General features: G+C 43.6%; 1 protein-coding gene across 1 annotated transcript in view; it reads right to left on the bottom strand.

The window, feature by feature from the left end:
- Positions 1 to 18,442, bottom strand: part of LOC120019821 (laminin subunit alpha-3-like) — a 108,545-nt gene that overhangs the window by 35,591 nt on the left and 54,512 nt on the right. The window contains exons 12-25 of the mRNA XM_038963234.1: positions 11,671 to 11,805; positions 11,449 to 11,583; positions 10,523 to 10,660; positions 8,067 to 8,125; positions 7,860 to 7,862; positions 6,754 to 6,853; positions 3,577 to 3,629; positions 3,235 to 3,340; positions 2,847 to 2,946; positions 2,432 to 2,588; positions 1,444 to 1,570; positions 635 to 777; positions 405 to 508; positions 56 to 212 (exon numbers count right to left, since the gene is read on the bottom strand). Of these exons, the coding sequence (XP_038819162.1) occupies positions 56 to 212; positions 405 to 508; positions 635 to 777; positions 1,444 to 1,570; positions 2,432 to 2,588; positions 2,847 to 2,946; positions 3,235 to 3,340; positions 3,577 to 3,629; positions 6,754 to 6,853; positions 7,860 to 7,862; positions 8,067 to 8,125; positions 10,523 to 10,660; positions 11,449 to 11,583; positions 11,671 to 11,805 (1,517 nt within the window). The remainder of the gene's footprint in view (positions 1 to 55; positions 213 to 404; positions 509 to 634; positions 778 to 1,443; positions 1,571 to 2,431; positions 2,589 to 2,846; positions 2,947 to 3,234; positions 3,341 to 3,576; positions 3,630 to 6,753; positions 6,854 to 7,859; positions 7,863 to 8,066; positions 8,126 to 10,522; positions 10,661 to 11,448; positions 11,584 to 11,670; positions 11,806 to 18,442) is intronic.

The following is an 18,442-nucleotide window of genomic DNA, read 5'->3' on the forward strand; positions in this document are numbered from 1 at the left end:
GTGTGTGTGTGTGTGTGATTGTGCGTGCGCAGCAGAGCCCCAGACCTAGACCCACCTGTCTCCCGGTGAGCGAGGCCATCTCGGGGTGGGCTGGAGTTGGCCGGCGGACGAGGGCCTGTCTCCTCCTGCGTCTCCACTGGCTGGAGAACTGGCCCTGAGAGCCCAGCACAGAGCTGAACCTGTTCATCGCCATGTGCTTATACAGCAGACAGCTGTAGGGAAGGAGAGAGGGAGGGACAGACACAACTGCGGTCAGAGTCTGGGGATAACATGCATAACACAACCTTGCACAGACTACATGTATGTACAGTCCATACATTGAGCAGATATACTGTCTGGGGCCAACATGCACCTGACAGAACTGTATGCCTTGGTAAAGAGCATTGAGGGAACACGGGGATTACTTTGTGTCTCTGTCTGCGGTGAATGTGTACGTGCAGGGCTGGGCGATCTTCTCCTGGAGGAAGGGAGCCTCGTAGTAATCACTGGGCAGCAGCACCAAGTAGTCCTGGGAGGACAGTGGAGAGCAGAGAGAGAAGAACACATTTATGACCTATTCCTCTACATTTTTGCTTCCTTTTTTTCTCTTCGGTCACTGACAGATGGTATCACAGACTAACAATCCTGGCCTCACCAGTAGAAGGCCCTCTGCCTGGATGCGTATGATCCATTTCCCAGGGGTCAGTGTGAACGGCTCAGCGAAGCCGTCCCCAGGGACTGTGAGGTAGGCAGGGGAGGAGCTAGAAGGAAACACCACTTCCTTACTCTGACCTGACCCTGCAGGATACAATCAACCAATCAATGAATGAATCATTCAATCAACCAATCAGGATACAGCTATATACTGTTAAACAAAGCAACACAAGTCCTTACAGTTAACAGCACAAAGGTTGACGTGTATTCCTGTAGTCTAAGGTAGGGTTTCCCAACCCTCTCCTCGGGGACACCTGATTTAACTGACACACCTGACTCAATTAGTCAACTAATCGCCAAGCTGTTGACGAATTGAGGTGTGGCAGTTTTGTGTTAAAACAAAAATGTCTGGGTGGGCCCGAGGTATAACATCAACGGTGTGATTAGGCACCCCATGCCATTTCAAGGTAGTAATGCAGGAATGGGCAACTCCAGTCCTCGGAGGCCTGATTGGGTTCACACTTTGGTCACTGTCCCAGCCAGCTAACTCACCTGACTCCAATAATCAACTAATCCTCATTTTCAGATTAGAACGCGCAATTAGAGAACTGGAGTTGCTCATCCCTGTAGTAAAGCATTGCCAAACAAAAGATCACGGAAAGACTTGCATGAAACACTTTTACAGCCTATACTGTAAGTTTATCCGTGTATCTGTGTTTGAGGGGTGCACGGGAGATAAAACTGTTTGATAGGAGACTAATATGATGTTGTGTGAAGCAGGAGTTAGAGAGGCAGCCTTACCTTGGCCACCTCGGACATAGGTAGCCGTTACACTACCAGTCACACTGTCCTGGCTGCTGGGGTTAGCGTACCGCAGGACAAGTTGGAACAAGGATCGCCTTGCCTCGTCCACATGCACTGTTACTCTCACTTCACTCTGCAGGGACAGGAGTTAGACAGACACGGGGGGGGGTGCAGGACGGTTGTGGTGGTGGTGGGGGGGGGGGGTACAGTTATACTGTTAGTAGACTAGAAGGCCATGCTGGTAGACAAGGTAGAGGGATAGAAGGGGGTTAGAAAGGGAAGACGAAGCAGTAAGCTGATCAACAGAGGAGAGCAGAGCTAGCCTGGTCCCACGACCACAGGAGTAGGCAAGACAGCACAAACAGATCCGGGACCAGGCTATAGCTGAGCAGAGGGAAAACACCCATCACTTACAGTCACAGCAAGAGTGAAAATCAGGCTCGTCCACCACCAAGATCCTGGCTCGGGCTCGCTCCCTATGCCGCCGCCCCTGTGTGGGTCTGCGGGGGGTAGTGGTGACGTAGCGAACCATTATGTGGAAGGGGCCGGGGAAACCCACAGCTAACGATAGGATCACCTCTGGCTGAGGAGAAACAGGGGTGGCACCTTATTCCCTATATAGGGCACTACTTTTGACCAGAGCCTTGTCAAAAGTAGTACACTATACAGGGTATACGGTTCCATTTCTGACACACCCCAGGGTTAGGACTGACTGGGAGAGTGGCCTGCTACTGTACAGCCGACAATCACTCCAACACACTCAAAAGAAAAACACTACCACCACAACAATCACCACAAAAGTCAACACCATCCACCAAGCATATTCATCATAAGAAATGCTTGTAGCAGCATCTAGCACTTCTACAAAGAATGTACACCAGAAATGAGGCTTAGAGTAGAAGGGAAAAAAGCCACTATTAAATAATGAAGATGTCAAGCAGGTCAGACAGGAACAGATTTAAGGTCCACCTATTAGCATCATCATGTGTCTTACCTGCGCTGGGGACATGATGGCGTAACCTCTCCAGCTGAATCCTGGGAACGTCTGGGGGTCGTAGCCGAAGCGTACGGGCCTGGCGTTGGGGGTGATGCCATCCTCCACCTCATACCTCAGGTGGTGCAGGCTGGGGAAGTAGTAGTTAGGTGCTGGCCTGGTACGGTCAGACAGGAGGGGGGAGAAGGGGTGGATGGAGAGAGAGTAAGAATAAAACACTTGAGCAATGTTTCATATGTTTGGAACATAATCATGGCAGTCTTGATTTAGAATGCATGAAATCTCTGAGGTTTTAGGATTTGCTGTTTGTTTCTTGCCATTCATCAATATTTAACAACATTTGCTCCAATTCGTGTGAGAACTTAAGCAGAATGTCAAAAACATGTGATTGTGTTTAGTTTCAGTCCGTCCTTACTCAGTGCAGGTGCGGCCCACTACGTTCTTCCGACACTGGCACTGTCCAGACATCTCATCACACCCTCTGCCTATGGCTCCTCCCACATCACACTGGCAGCCTATCGGAGAGAAGCAGCAGGTCAATGAGGTCTTTCTGATTAAAACACAACCATAACTGATCATGAGGTCAAGCCGTGACACGAGGTTTTCTCCCAAACATGTTAACTACGTATCTATTACTCAAACAATGTTTGGTCAAGAGTGACAATCTTTGTAGGATAAAAAAGGCACACCCTGCACTGTGAAACATTCAGAGGCTGAGTCTCAACACATTAGCTAGATGGATAAGATAAAGGCTGTGCGTTCATAGGAAGCCAGTCTGGTTCATGTTTGGTCAGCTGACTCACCTTGACAGCCAAAATAGTTCCTCTTCTGCAGCAGGTAGTAGCCCTCCGTGCATGTGTCACAGGTATGGCTGCACACGTTGGGCTTGCAGTAACACTGGCCACTTTTCTACAATAGGAGACAATGTTGAAGTTAACGGGGAACTGCCAGTGATAGGTGAATGTTACCAAGTAAATTGGGATTTAGTAGTGTAATAAAGGAACATATCCAAGACAAATGGACCTCCTAGTTAAACAGTAAGCAATTGATGGTTAAATGATTTACCATCAGTTAGTACTGTTGTGCTGGACATAATGTATCAGCATCATAAGGCGGTATGAACAGACAGAGGTAGACAGACACACCTGTTGACACTCTCCTACCCCACTCAGGGTGCCTTTGATGCCACAGCGACACTCTGGGAGAGAGACAGGAAGTATAAAGTGAGAAAGTCTTCAAACTAATGAGTCACATATTATTCAGTGATGCAATGACAATACAATAACGCAGAAGCAGAGAAATTCTAGAATACAAACTGTAAAAGGGAAGATGAAAAGAGGGAGATAGAGAGAGAAAAGGGGGGGATAAACTCTGATTACAGGATTCCACCACCTTCATGGGTGAAAAACAGAAGCAACAAAAATCTTCTGAGCTGCTGATAAGGGAATTATTTGCTTAATGGTAATGACTAAAAATATTCCACCCTGAAACCATATAATTGTATGAAATGTATTAGAATCATAAAACTATAATCTGGTGATGTGTGTAGTTTTAGTCAGAATTAGAACAAGGACCTTTTTGTTCCTTTTTAGTATGTAAGCAGGGTGCAAGTGTGAAACAAATGATAAGAGGAGCTATCGACAGACAAGCTGGACTACTGTGTTCCTTACAGGACATTCTGTCTCCACCCGTGGAGAGGAGAAACTGTTAGGCTTGCAGAAAATTATGAAACATGTTGCAGATTAAAGAAACAATGTATCTATATAGTGGAAAAACACAGACTGTCTGAGCAAGGCGTAGCTTAAGATTTGAACTTGTTTGTGTGAAGGTATGTGCGTAAGGAGCCAGTATAAAATGGATGTTTTTGTATTGTGGACTTTAGAACGTTCTCTGAATAAACGGTACTAATCTTTTGCATAAGCTGAGTCTTTGCCTAATTATTATTAAACCCATGGTCTTACAAACCTCGGGGATTGGTCAAAGCTATTGATTGTTAGTTATTATCATTGTGATAGAAAATTCTCGTGACAGCTGCACATATCCACATCAAAGGACCAGGGGAGCCACTGCTCTCTCTCTCTGTCTGTCAGAGAACAACCCTCAGTATCCGTTCAGCCACATTAAAACCTGAGGCATTTCTGGAATATTAAAAGCTCTTCTTTCTTCCCTCCATCCATATATCTCCTGGCAGCAGGCAGGCGGTGGTGATAACATTCCTGCTGCAGAGTAGAGCTGTAACTCTAGACAGGTATCTGGACAAAGCCTGCGGCTGTTCCTACACTGCACTGGCTAGTTGAGAAGAAAGTCAGCTCTGAATTATGAGGATGAGGAAGGTGATTTTAGGGCACATGTTTCTTTAAGCAAGGGGTATTCTCATTTTCTTTTCCCCCCTACAACTGACACCTGTATCCCATCCTTGACTGGGAGGTTATTGTTGCACTGGCAAAGATGTACTCCGTTCTAATCAAAAAGCATTTACCTCATGGACCCACAAAGTTTTAGTGACACTGCTGTTAACAGAGCACCACGTTGAGAAGAGAAGCACACTTTTCCCTTGGGCGCTCTGTGTTAACATGTTTTCCCAAAACATCCTTAGGAGGGACAGAAAGAAAGAGTTGTTTCTGACATGCTGCCATGTCTCCTGGGCGAAGAGGCAGAGTGGTTTCTGATGTCAGCACTTCCTCAGGTTTAATAACACCGGTTATCTAATACTGCTGAAAACACTGCTGATTGCTGCCTTCTCCACACGCAGGTGTGCAGTGCAACCCAGATTTCTGGAGGGATTGGAGTTTTTTCTCGCTTTTTCTTTCTTTTCAGGTTTTAACAGACCGGGACACTCAAAAAGAAACACTATACTGTTACCAAGTACAGTACCAGTCAAAGGTTTGGACACACCTACTCATTCAAGGGTTTTTCTTTATTTTTACTATTTTCTACATTGTAGAATAATAGTGAAGGCATCAAAACTATGAAGTGACACATACTGTATTGAATCATGTAGTAACCAAAAAAGTGTTAAACAAATCAAAATATATTTTAGATTCTTCAAAGTAGCCACCCTTTGCCTTGATGACAGCTTTGCACACTCTTGGCATTCTCTCAACCAGATTCATGAGGTAGTCACCAGGAATGCATTTCAATTAACAGGTGTGCCTTGTTAAAAGTCAATATGTGGAATTTCTTTATTTCTTAATGCTTTTCAGCCAATCAGTTATGTTGTAACAAGGTAGGGGTGGTATACAGAAGCTAGCCCTATTTGGTAAAAGACCAAGTCCATATTATGGCAAGAACAGCTCAAATAAGCAAAGAGAAACAACAGTCCATCATTACTTTAAAACATGAAGGTCAGTCAATACGGAACATTTCAAGAACTTTGAAAGTTTCTTCAAGTCGCAACTGGCTCTCATGAGAACCGCCACAGGAAAAGAAGACCCAGAGTTGCCTCTGTTGCAGAGGAGAAGTTCATTAGAGGTTACCAGCCTCAGAAATTGCAGCCCAAATAAATGCTTCAGAGTTTAAGTAACAGACACATCTCAACATCAACTGTTCAGAGGAGACTGCATGAATCAGGCTTTCATGGTCAAATTTCTGCAAAGAAACCACTACTAAAGGACACCAATAAGAAGAAGAGACTTGCTTAGGCCAACAAACACGAGCAATGGACATTAGACTGGTGGAAATCTGTCCTTTGGTCTGATGAGTCCATATTTGAGATTTTTGGTTCCAACCGTCATGTCTGTGTGAGACGCAGAATAGGTGAACGGATGATCTCTGCATGTGTGGTTCCCACCGGGAAGCATGGAGGAGGAGGTGTGATGGTGTGGGAGTGCTTTGCTGGTGAGACTGTCAGTGATTTATTTAGAATTCAAGGCACACTTAACCAGCATGACTACCACAGCATTCTGCAGAGATACTCCATACCATCTGGTTTATGCTTGTTTTACAACATGACAATGACCCCAACACACCTCCAGGCTGTGTAAGGGCTATTTGACGTAGAAGGCGAGTGATGGAGTGCTGCATCAGATGACCTGGCCTCCACAATCACCTTTGAATGAGTAGGTGTGTCCAAACTTTTGATTGGTACTGTATATCAAATTGTCCTTTTCCAACAGACTAATTAGCAATGGATGAAATATTGATTTTACATCAGGATTTCTGTTGTCTGATGCTGCAGATATCAGTAAAGTAATGTTAGCCCATTGTTCTGTATCATATGTGCTGTATCCAAATCTTCTATTCATGAACGCTAGAAAAACTGGCTACAACACATAGAATGGGACGAGGCTTTAGTCGGTTAGAGTCATATGTAGGTCACCAACCTATACAGCCGCTGGGGTTCTCTGTTGCCAGGTTCCAGTAGAGAGGTTTACACATGTCACACAGTGTTCCCTCCACGTTGGGCAGGCAGCCACAGGAACCCTGTGTCAGGACGACCCACATAGACAGACAGACACAGTAATGAAGAAAAGAGTCAACGCAAATGCTAATATCAGCTTAAATGCCAGCAAATGTCAAGTAAGCTTTTCCCTCAGAGACAATCAAACAGTCCCTTCTTTTGGCACTGGAGGTGCCTCGGGAACAGTATGTTATGAAGCAGACAGCTTGGAATGATTTAGAGATGGATATTTGACTCAGCATCACATGGAGACACAGCATTGGCTTGGTACTCAGCATTAAGGAGAAGGATTGGTGTAAGGCCCTGCCACAGACTAGTGTCCTGTCCAGGCGGTGTACTGGTGTATCAAGCTACAGAAACCAGAGATAGGCTCCTACCTTACGGGCTGTCCTGGCTCGGACAAGGCTATTTACTTACTTACAGCATATTGGAGAACACTGTTTAAAAAGTAGAAGCTGTGCTTTAATGTGGAACAAAACCCTAAAACAAAAGATTACACTTAACCGAAATCCAATTGATCCAGTTGTGTAATACATTTCAATAACTATTCACAATGTTAATGATGTTTCCCTTCCAACTAAACATTTCACACAAAGCAAACCCCCAAGGAAGAAAAAGGGTCAAATCAGCTTCTGGAAATCCTGCGTTACTGGAGCATTGATACAGCCGTACTGGAGCATTGATACAGCCAGGCCGTGTTCCGTTATTTTCTTTTAATGGAAGGAAGTCGCATTTCCTCTTTTGATTACAGTTAATTGTCATTTCCAGCGGGCAGTAAAAAAAAAAAAACACTTCCTTGTAAACATTACCAGATACGGGGTTTAGCAATACTGTTATCAGATATAGGAAGGTGAATAGAGCACAGGAGGCTGCTGAGGGGAGGACAGCGCATAATAATGGCTGGAATGGATTGAATGGAATGGTATCAAACACATGGAGACCATGTCTTTGATGAGTTAGATACCATTCCATTTATTCCATTCCAGCCTTTACTATGAGTCTGTCCTCCCCAATTAAGTTGCCACCAACCTCCTGTGGAATAGACACATGTGAACACAACAACTGATGATCACAGGCCCTTGTTTTATGACTGCAGGTACTCCCATTGCCTCAGCTACTAAAACAATCAAGATAAAGAGGCTGAGAGTTTGCCATGTTGGGGAAGGCAAATAAATCTCATAAAGTAAAGTAAAGATTTCTCAGTCAGCCATGTTGTGGGAGGCATAGGCTACGTACCGTTTGTGGATCTGCTGTGCTGACCTCTGACCCTGCTGGGTTACACTGGGTGATGGAGGCTGGAAGAAACGATGTCGTAGGTTGAGGTGAAAACATTTACATGAATCTATATCCCTCAAACTCCACTCTGGACCTCAAAGCCAGTTCCACTGAATATTTTCATTGCTCCCCTCTAACACAGGGACTGATTTAGAGCTAAGACACCAGGTGTGTGCTCCTGACCTCCTGCTCTATATGTATCAACAGGGAACCAAATGTAACTAAGTGGCAAGTGTGCTAATGTAATAAGTACAGTACACTCACAAAAGCAATCAATTGCAGGTCTGTAAAACTTCACCCAAATTCTTATTTTATGAAGAGGACAGACAGCTATGCTCTAAGCATACATTTACAGAACAGTACTTTGTTAGCAAGGTCTGGACTTGAAGTAAACCTGTACCACTAGGCTGGATATGAAAACAATCTCCACACTAATACATTTTACACATTGAATAAACCACATTGAGAAAACACCCCCCTGTGAAAAACAACCATTGAACTCCCGTGGGGATGCCACATCTTAGGACCACCTCTATCTCCACATCACAAAGACGGTTTAGGTTACAGGTAGCCAATGAGTAAAGATGAGTATGAGTATAGAGTATAGAGCCCGTGGTCTTGTGGGAACACACCTGGTTCCTACCACATACAGTTGAAGTCAGAAGTTTACATACATCTTAGCCAAATACATTTAAACTCAGTTTTTCACAATTCCTGACATTTAATCCCAGTAAAAATTCCCTGTCTTAGGTCAGTTAGGATCACCACTTTACTTTGTTAAATGTCAGAATAATAGTAGAGAGAATGATTTATTTCAGCTTTTATTTCTTTCATCACATTCCCATTGGGTCAGAAGTTTACATACACTCAGTTAGTATTTGGTAGCATTGCCTTTAAATTGTTTAACTTGGGTCAAACGTTTTGGGTAGCCTTCCAGAAGCTTCCCACAATAAGTTGGGTGAATTTTGACCCATTCCTCCTGACAGAGCTAGTGTAACTGAGTCAGGTTTGTAGGCCTCCTTGCTCGCACACTCTTTTACAGTTCTGCCAACAAATTTTCCATGGGATTGAGGTCAGGGCTTTGTGATGGCCACTCCAATACCTTGACTTTGCTGTCCTTAAGCCATTTTGCCACAACTTTGGAAGTATGCTTGCGGTCATTGTCCATTTGGAAGACCCATTTGCGACCAAGTTTTAACTTCCCCGACTGATGTCTTGAGATGTTGCTTCAATATATCCACATAATTTTCATACCTCATGATGCCATCTATTTTATGAGGTGCACCAGTCCCTCCTGCAGCAAAGCACCCCCACAACATGATGCTGCCACCCCCGTGCTTCACGGTTGGGATGGTGTTCTTCGGCTTGCAAGCCTCCCCATTTTTCTTCCTAACATAATGATGGTCATTATGGCCAAACAGTTCTATTTTTGTTTCATCAGACCAGAGGACATTTCTCCAAAAAGTACGATCTTTGTCCCCATGTGCAGTTGCAAACCGTAGTCTGGAGTTTTTATGGCGGTTTTGGAGCAGTGACTTCTTCCTTGCTGAGCGGCCTTTCAGGTTATGTCGATATAGGACTCGTTTTACTGTGGATACAGATACTTTTGTACCTGTTTCCTCCAGCATCTTCACAAGGTCCTTTGTTGTTGTTCTGGGATCGATTTGCACTTTTCGCACCAAAGTACGTTCATCTCTAGGAGACAGAGCGCGTCTCCTTCCTGAGCGGTATGTCGGCTGCGTGGTCCCATGGTGTTTATACTTACGTACTATTGTTTGTACAGATGAACGTGGTACCTTCAGGCGTTTGGAAATTGCTCCCAAGGATGAACCAGACTTGTGAAGGTCTACAATGTTTTTTCTGAGGTCTTGGCTGATTTCTTTTGATTTTCCCATGATGTCAAGCAAAGAGGTGCTGAGTTTGAAGGTAGGCCTTGAAGTATATCCACAGGTACACCTCCAATTGACTCAAATGATGTCAATTAGCCTATCAGAAGCTTCTAAAGCCATGACAATTTTCTGGAATTTTCCAAGCTGTTTAAAGGAACAGTCAACTTAGTGTATGTAAACTTCTGACCCACTGGAATTGTGATACAGTGAATTATAAGTGAAATAATCTGTCTGTAAACAATTGTTGGCAAAATGACTTGTGTCATGAACAAAGTAGATGTTCTAACCAACTTGCCAAAACGATAGTTTGTTAACAACAAATTTGTGGAGTGGTTGAAAAACGAGTTTTAATGACTCCAACCTAAGTGTATGTAAACTTCCGACTATGTTCTGACCCCAGAGACAATGGGTTCGATCTCTGTGTCCACCCTCCCCCTCTAATTCTAACCTGTCTAAATAAACCACAATAATATGAACGGATAATAAAAAAGAAAAGGAAGAAAGTGTCTAGTGAGGCCGAGAGGTTACCTGAACACTGGGGGAAGCGGAGGCCTGACCCGGCACAGCGATCACACTGCTGTCCCACCACCCCAGGGCGACACAGACACTGGCCTGATACTTGGTTACACATGGAGTCATAGGAACCCTCCCCTAAACACTGGCAGGCTAGGGAGAGAGAGACATGGAGAGGGACTGTGAGATGTCTCATGTGAGAATGATATGGCTTAGCATTCAAATCAAATGTCTCAGACGGAACAGATCATACTAAATCCTTTAAATACTGTAGTGGGCAAAGTTTGCCGTTGCTTTCTGTGTATTGTTTTGTTCAAACAACCATGGGTCAATAATAGAAATAGAATGACTAGATTAGATTATATTTCTATGGGGTAAATGAGTGTGAATGAGTGTTGGGATTTACATGTTATTGTGGGTGAATCAAGGTACGTAGCTCTACAGGGCTGAAGAGGAGGCTACATTAAGCCCTGTGAGATTATGCCCATCGGTTTTTCCAACAGCAGCAACAGCTAGGTCATGGAAAGGTCACTGTGGGCATATCAGTGTCTGCAATACAGTAGCCCTCCCATGGGTGCGGCCAAAACAAGAGGTTTAAAACACGTACAGGCACAGTCTGGGTATCCATAGTAACCAGGGGCACACTGGTCACATTGACTTCCGAAGTAGTTGACACGGCAACGGCACTGTCCGTTGGGCCCACAGACCCTGTCAGTCACACCTGCACCGTCACAGCGGCACACTGAAGTGGTGGGAAAGTGATTACGGTTTACATCAACTACAGGTTGATTGATTTTAGTCAACAATTAAACAAAACAATTGATTTTCAAACAACTTGAACTTTCGTGAGGTCATGTTTACGTGGTAAAATTAACTTCAAAGAGGATGACAATTGTTGATCTATTTCAGTTGTGGTTTGATGAGAGGGAAAGGTTTCTGACCTTGGCAGTTAGGAAAGGAGTGGTAACCCGGTCGACAGCGGTCACATCTCTCGCCCTCCACCCCTCCACGACACACGCAGCGCCCTGATGCGTCACACATCTCCAGCACCGAACCACTGCCATCGCACACACACTCTGAACAAACACAAAGATACAAGTCAGAAGACACATGCTATTTGAGGTGTGGTTTGGTGAGAGGGAGATGGGCGACAGGTTTCTCACCTTGGCAGTTAGGGAATGAGTGGTGTCCTGGTCGACAGCGGTCACATCTCTCACCCTCCACACCATCACCACAAATGCAGCGCCCTGACGCATCACACAACTCCAGCACTGATCCACCGCGGTCACACACACACCCTGAACACACACATACACAAAAAGACTCATGTCAGATGGCACACAATCTCTGAATACACAAAATACCCCTTTTAGCTCACATTTCAATGCTGAAAAGCTAGATTTAGGCTCAAATATACAATGGGAAGCCCCACAGTCTTTCCCACAGCATGTGCCATCGCCAATGAGCCCTTCTTAGGCACAGTTTAACAGCAGGATATGACAAATGCATCTCTTTAACCATATTTACACTGGCACTGACTGTGCCCTTTGTGGCACTAAGGGTGACAGACTGGTCAAGTCAAGCCTGGCAGAGAGAAGCATGCAAGATCTTGGCTGGTGGTTGTACTGGGCCGTTGGGCATTGAGAATCAGAGAATACCTCCATTGTTTTCTTTTCCCCCTACCAGCTCGCTCCTTAAAAATAAAAACAGCCCTCAGAAGGTTATAGATGAAATTCCTTCTCGGTCAGGACACTGGATGAACATAAATGATTGTCTAGGAATGTGGGCAACAACAAACAATGAAAATAAATATTGGAGACGGAGACAGACAGAATCAAAGAACTGGTATTTACATCCTTGTTTCAAATAAAAATGCTATCTTTCCAATCTGGCTTTTTTCCTTTAAACTGATTCCAGCAAGAGAGAAAACAAAGTGGGAAAATCCAATCAAACGGTATTGGTCACAAACATATTTAGCAGATGTTATCGTGGGTGTAGAGAAATGCTTGTGTTCCTAGCTCCAACAGTGCAGTAATATCTAACAATACACAACAATACACACATATCTAAAAAAGTAAGCACATGAAATTAAGAAATATAGAAATATTAGGACGAGCAATGTCAGAGACCACAATTATTCCACATTTTGTTGTGTTAAAGCCTGAATTCAAAATGTATTAAATATATTTTTTTTCTCACCCATCTACATACAATACCCCATAATAAAAATGTGAAAACATGTATTTAGACATTTTGGCTAATTTATTGAAAATGAAATATAGAAATAGCTCATTTTCATAAGTACTGTATTCACACCCCTGAGTCAATACTTTGTAGAAGACCCTTTGGCAGCGATTACAGCTGTGAGTCTTTCTGGGTACGTTTTTAAGAGCTTTCCACACCTGAATTATGCAACATTTACCCATTATTCTTTTAAAAATTCTTCAAGCTCTGTCAATTGGTTGGTGATCATTGCTAGACAACCATTTTCAAGACTTGTCATAGATTTTGAAGTAGATTTAAGTCACAACTGTAACTCGGTCACTCAAGAACTTTGACTTTCTTCTTGGTAAGCAACTCCAGTGTAGATTTGGCCTTGTGTTTTAGGTTATTGTCCTGTTGAAAGGTGAATTAATATCTCAGTGTCTGTTGGAAAGCAGACAACCAGGTTTTCCTCTATGATTTTGCCTGTGCTTAGCCCCAATTAGTTTAGATTACAAGCATACTCATAACATGATGCAGCCACCACTATGCTTGGGAATATGGATGGTGGTACTCAGTAATGTGTTGTATTGGATTTGTCCCAAACATAACACGTTGTAATCGGGCCAAAAAATGAATTGCTTTGCCACATTTTTTGCAGTATTACTTTAGTGCCTTTTTACAAACAGGATTCATGTTTTGGAGTATGTAAATTCTGTACAGGCTTCCTTCTTTTCACTCTGTCATTTAGGTTAATTTTGTGGAGTAACTACAATGTTGTTGATCCATCCTCAGTTTTCTCCTATCACAGCCATTAAACTCTGTAACTGTTTTAAAGTCACCACTGCACCACTGGCCTCATGGTGAAATCCCTGAGCGGTTTCCTGTATCTTTGTAGTGACTGGGTGTATTGAAACACCATTCAAAGTGTAATTAATAACTTCAACATGTTCATAGGGATATTCAATGTATTTAAATTTTTTATTTTACTTATCTACCAATAGGTGCCCTTCTTTGTGAGGCATTGGAAAATCTCCCTGGTCTTTGTGGTTGAATCTGTGTTTGAAATTAACTGCTCGACTGATGGGCCTTACAGACAATTGTACGTGTGGGGTACAGAGATGAGGTAGTCATTCAAAAATCTTGCTAAACACTATTACCGCACACAGAGTGAGTCCATGCAACTTATTATGTGACTTATTAAGGATTGTTTTACTCCTGAAGTTATTTAGGCTTGCAATAACCAAATAACCAAACCTTGCAATAACCAAAAATTATTGAATCAATACATTTCAACTTCTCATTTTTTATTAATTTGTACAAATAAAATAAAAAACATAATTCCACTTTGACATTATGGGGTATTGTGTGTAAGTCAGTGTAAAAACAATCTACATTTAATCAATTTTAAATTCAGGCTGTAACACAACAAAATGTGGAAAAAGTCAAGGGGTGTGAATACTTTCTGAAGGCATTTGCAAAAGTATTCACCCCCCTTGGCGTTTTTCCTACTTTGTTGCATTACAACCTGTAATTTAAATTGATTTTTATTTGGATTTCATGTAATGGACATACACAAAATAGTCCAAATTGGGGAAGTGAAATTTAAAAAAAAAAAATTCTAAAGAATACAAAACGGAAAAGTGATGGGTGCATATGTATTCACCCCCTTTGCTATGAAGCCCCTAAATAAGATCTGGTGCAACCAATTACCTTCGGAAGTCGCATAATTATTTAAATAAAGTCCACCGGTGTGCAATCTAAGTGTCACATGATCTGTCACATGATCTCAGTATATGTACACCTGTTCTGAAAGGCCCCAGTGTCTGCAACACCACTAAGCAAGGGGCACCACCAAGCAAGCGGCACCATGAAGACCAAGGAGCTCTCCAAACAGGTCAGGGACAAAGTTGTGGAGAAATACAGATAAGGGTTGGGTTATAAAAAAATATCAGAAACTTTGAACATCCCACCGAGCACCATTAAATCCATGTTTTAAAAATGGAAAGAATATGGCACCACAGCAAACCTGCCAAGAGAGGGCCGCCAACCAAAACTCACGGACCAGGCAAGGAGGGAATTAATCAGAGGCAACAAAGAGACCAAAGATAACCCTGAAGGAGCTGCAAAGCTCCACAGCTGAGATTGGAGTATCTTTCCATAGGACCACTTTAAGCCGTACACTCCACAGAGCTGGGCTTTACGGAAGAGTGGCCAGAAAAAAAGACATTGTTTAAAGAAAAAAATAAGCAAACACGTTGTATTCGCCAAAAGGCATGTGGGAGACACCCAAAACATATGGAAGAAGGTACTTTGGTCAGATGAGATTAAAATTTAGCTTTTTGGCCATCAAGGAAAACGCTATGTCTGGAACAAACCCAACACCTCTCATCACCCAGAGAACAACATCCCCACATTGAAGCATGGGGGTGGCAGCATCATGCTGTGGGGATGTATTTCATCGTCAGGGACTGGGAAACTGGTCAGAATTGAAGTAATGATGGCTGGTGCTAAATACAGGGAAATTCTTGAGGGAAACCTGTTTCAGTCTTCCATAGATTTGAGACTGGGACTGAGGTTCACCTTCCAGCAGGACAATGACCCTAAGCATACTGCTAAAGCAACACTCGAGTGGTTTAAGGGGAAACATTTAAATGTCTTGGAATGGCCTAGTCAAAGCCCAGACCTCAATCCAATTGAGAATCTGTGGTATGACTTAAAGATTGCTGTACACCAGCGGAACCCATCCAACTTGAAGGAGCTGGAGCAGTTTTTCCATGAAGAATGGGCAAAAATCCCAGTGGCTAGATGTGGCAAGCTTATAGAGACATATCCCAAGAGACTTGCAGCTGTAATTTCTGCAAAAGGTGGCTCTACAAAGTATTGACTTTGGGGGGGTGAATAGTTATGCATGCTCAAGTTTTCAGTTTTTTTGTCTTATTTCTTGTTTGTTTCACAAGAAAAAATATTTTGCATCTTCAAAGTGGTAGGCCTGTTGTGTAAATCAAAGGATACAACCCCCCCCAAAATATATTTTAATTCCAGGTTGTAAGGCAACAAAATAGGAAAAATGCCAAGGGGGTGAATACTTTCGCAAGGCACTATATATGATGGGATTTATAGACATTATAGACAGTATGTGGACAGAATATGTAGTATACCTGAAGAATATATAGGATAGAATAGTATATGTAGAGCAATAGTTAAATAGGATAGGCCTTGACTAGAATACAGTATACAGTGGATTCGGAAAGTATTCATACCTCTTGACTTTTTCCACATTTTAATATGTTATAGCCTTATTCTAAAATGGATTAAATAGTTTTTTCCCCTCATCATTCTACACACAATACCCCATAATGACAAAGAAAAACTAGTTTTTCGAAATGATTGCACATTTATAAAAAAATCAAACTGAGATATAACATTTACATAAGTATTCAGACCCTTTACTCAGTACTTTGTTGAAGCACATTTGGCAGCGATTACAGCCAAAGGTTGTCTTCTTGGGTATGACGCTACAAGCTTGGCACACCTGTATTTGGGAAGTTTCTCCCATTCTTCTCTGCAGACTCTCTCAAACTCCGTCAGGTTGGATGCGGAGCGTCGCTGCACAGCTATTTTCAGGTCTCTCCAGAGATGTTTGATTGGGTTCAAGTCCGAGCTCTGGCTGGGCCACTCAAGGACATTCAGAGACTTGTCCCGAAGCCAATCCTGCGTTGTCTTGGTTGTGTGCTTAGGGTCGTTGTCCTGTTTTCCTCTGGAGCAGGTTTTTATAAAGGATCTCTCTGTGCTTTGCTCTGTTCATCTTTCCCTCGATCATGACTAGTCTCCCCTTCCCTGCTGCCACCACCATGCTTCACCGTAGGGATGGTGCCAGGTTTCCTCCAGATGTGACGCTTGGCATTCAGGCCAAAGAATCTTGTTTTCATCAGACCAGAGCATCTTGTTTCTCATGGTCTGAGAGTCTTTAGGTGCCTTTTGGCAAACTCCAAGCGGGCTGTGCCTTTTTACCGAGGAGGGGCTTCCATCTGCCCAGTCTACCATAAAGGCCTGATTGGTGGAGTGCTGCAGAGATGGTTGTCCTTCTGGAAGGTTCTACCATCTCTACAGAGGAATTCTAGAGCTCTGTCAGAGTGACCAATGGGTTCTTGGCTGGGCGGCCAGCTCTAGGAAGAGTCTTGGTGGTTCCAAATTTATTCCATTTAAGAATGATGGAGGTCAATGTTTTCTTGGGGACCTTCAATGCTGCAGAAAGTTTTGGTAACCTCCTGTCTCGGAGCTCTACGGACAATTCCTTCAACCTCATGGCTTGGTTTTTGCTCTGTCAACTGTGGTATCTTATATAGACAGCTGTGTGCCTTTCCAAATACTGTCCAATCAATTGAATTTACCACAGGTGGACTCCAGTCGTAGAAACATCTCAAGGATGATCAATGTTAACAGGATTCACCTGAGCTGAATTCCGAAGCTCATAGCAAAGGTTCTGAATAAATAAGGTATTTCTGTTTTAATTATTTATTTTTTTATAAATGAGCAAAAATTTCTAAAAACCTGTTTTCGCTTTGTCATTATGGGGTATTGATGTGGGGAAAAACACATTTAATAAATTGTACAATAAGGCTAACATAACAAAATGTGTAAAAAGTCAAGGGGTCTGAATACTTTCCGCATGCACGTAGGCAGCAGCCTCTATGGTGCAGTTTGAGTAACTGGGTGGTAGCCAGCTAGTGACTAAAGCTCAGATCAGGGTACTGGGCGGAGTCTGGCAAGTGGTGAGTATTTAACAGTCTGATGGACTTGAAGCTGTCCATCAGTTTGAAGCTGTTTTTCAGTATCTTGGTCCCAGTTTTGATGCATCTGTACTGACCTGGCCTTCTGGATGGTAGCGGGTGAACAGGCCGTGGCTCAAGTCCTTGATGATCTTTTTGGCCTTCCTGTGACACCGGGTGCTGTGGATGTCCTGGAGGTCCTGGAGGGCAGGCAATGTGCCCCCGGTGATGCGCACCCCCCTCTGGAGAGTCCTGCAGTTGTGGATGGTGCAGTTGCCGTACCAGGCGGTGATACAGCCCGACAGGATGCTCTCAATGGTACATCTGTAAAAGTTTGTGAGGGTCTTAGGGGCCAAGCCACATTTCTTCAGCCTCCGGAGGTTGAAGAGGAGCTGTTCCGCCTTCATCACCGCAATGTCTGTGTGGGTGGACCCTTTAAGATTGTCAGTGATCCGTACGCCGAGAAACTTGAAGCTTTTCACTTTCTCCACTGCGGCCACGTCTATGTGGATGGGAGCGTGCTCCCTCTGAAGTCTCCTGAAGTTCACGATCGGCTCTTTCGTTTTGTTAACGTTGAGGGAGAGGTTATTTTCTTGGCACAACTCTGCCATGGCCCTCACCTCCTCCCTGTAGGCTATCTCGTTGCTGTTGGTAATCTGTTGTGTTGTCTGCAAACTTAATGATTGAGTTGGAGACGTGCACGGCCACACAGTCATGGACGGACAGGGAGTACAGGAGGGGGCTGAGCACGCACCCTTGTAGGGCCCCTGTGTTGAGGATCAGCGAAATGGAGGTGTTGTTGCCTAACGTCACCAACCGGGGGTGGCCTGTCAGGAAGTACAGGACGCAGTTGCCCATCGCGGGGTTCAGACCCAGGGCTCCGAGCTTAATGATGCGCTTGGAAGGTACTATGGTGTTAAAGGCTGAGCTGTAGTCTATGAACAGCATTCTAACATAGGTA

This window comes from Salvelinus namaycush, chromosome 25 (genome assembly GCF_016432855.1).
Source record: "Salvelinus namaycush isolate Seneca chromosome 25, SaNama_1.0, whole genome shotgun sequence".
Taxonomy (NCBI): domain Eukaryota; kingdom Metazoa; phylum Chordata; class Actinopteri; order Salmoniformes; family Salmonidae; genus Salvelinus; species Salvelinus namaycush.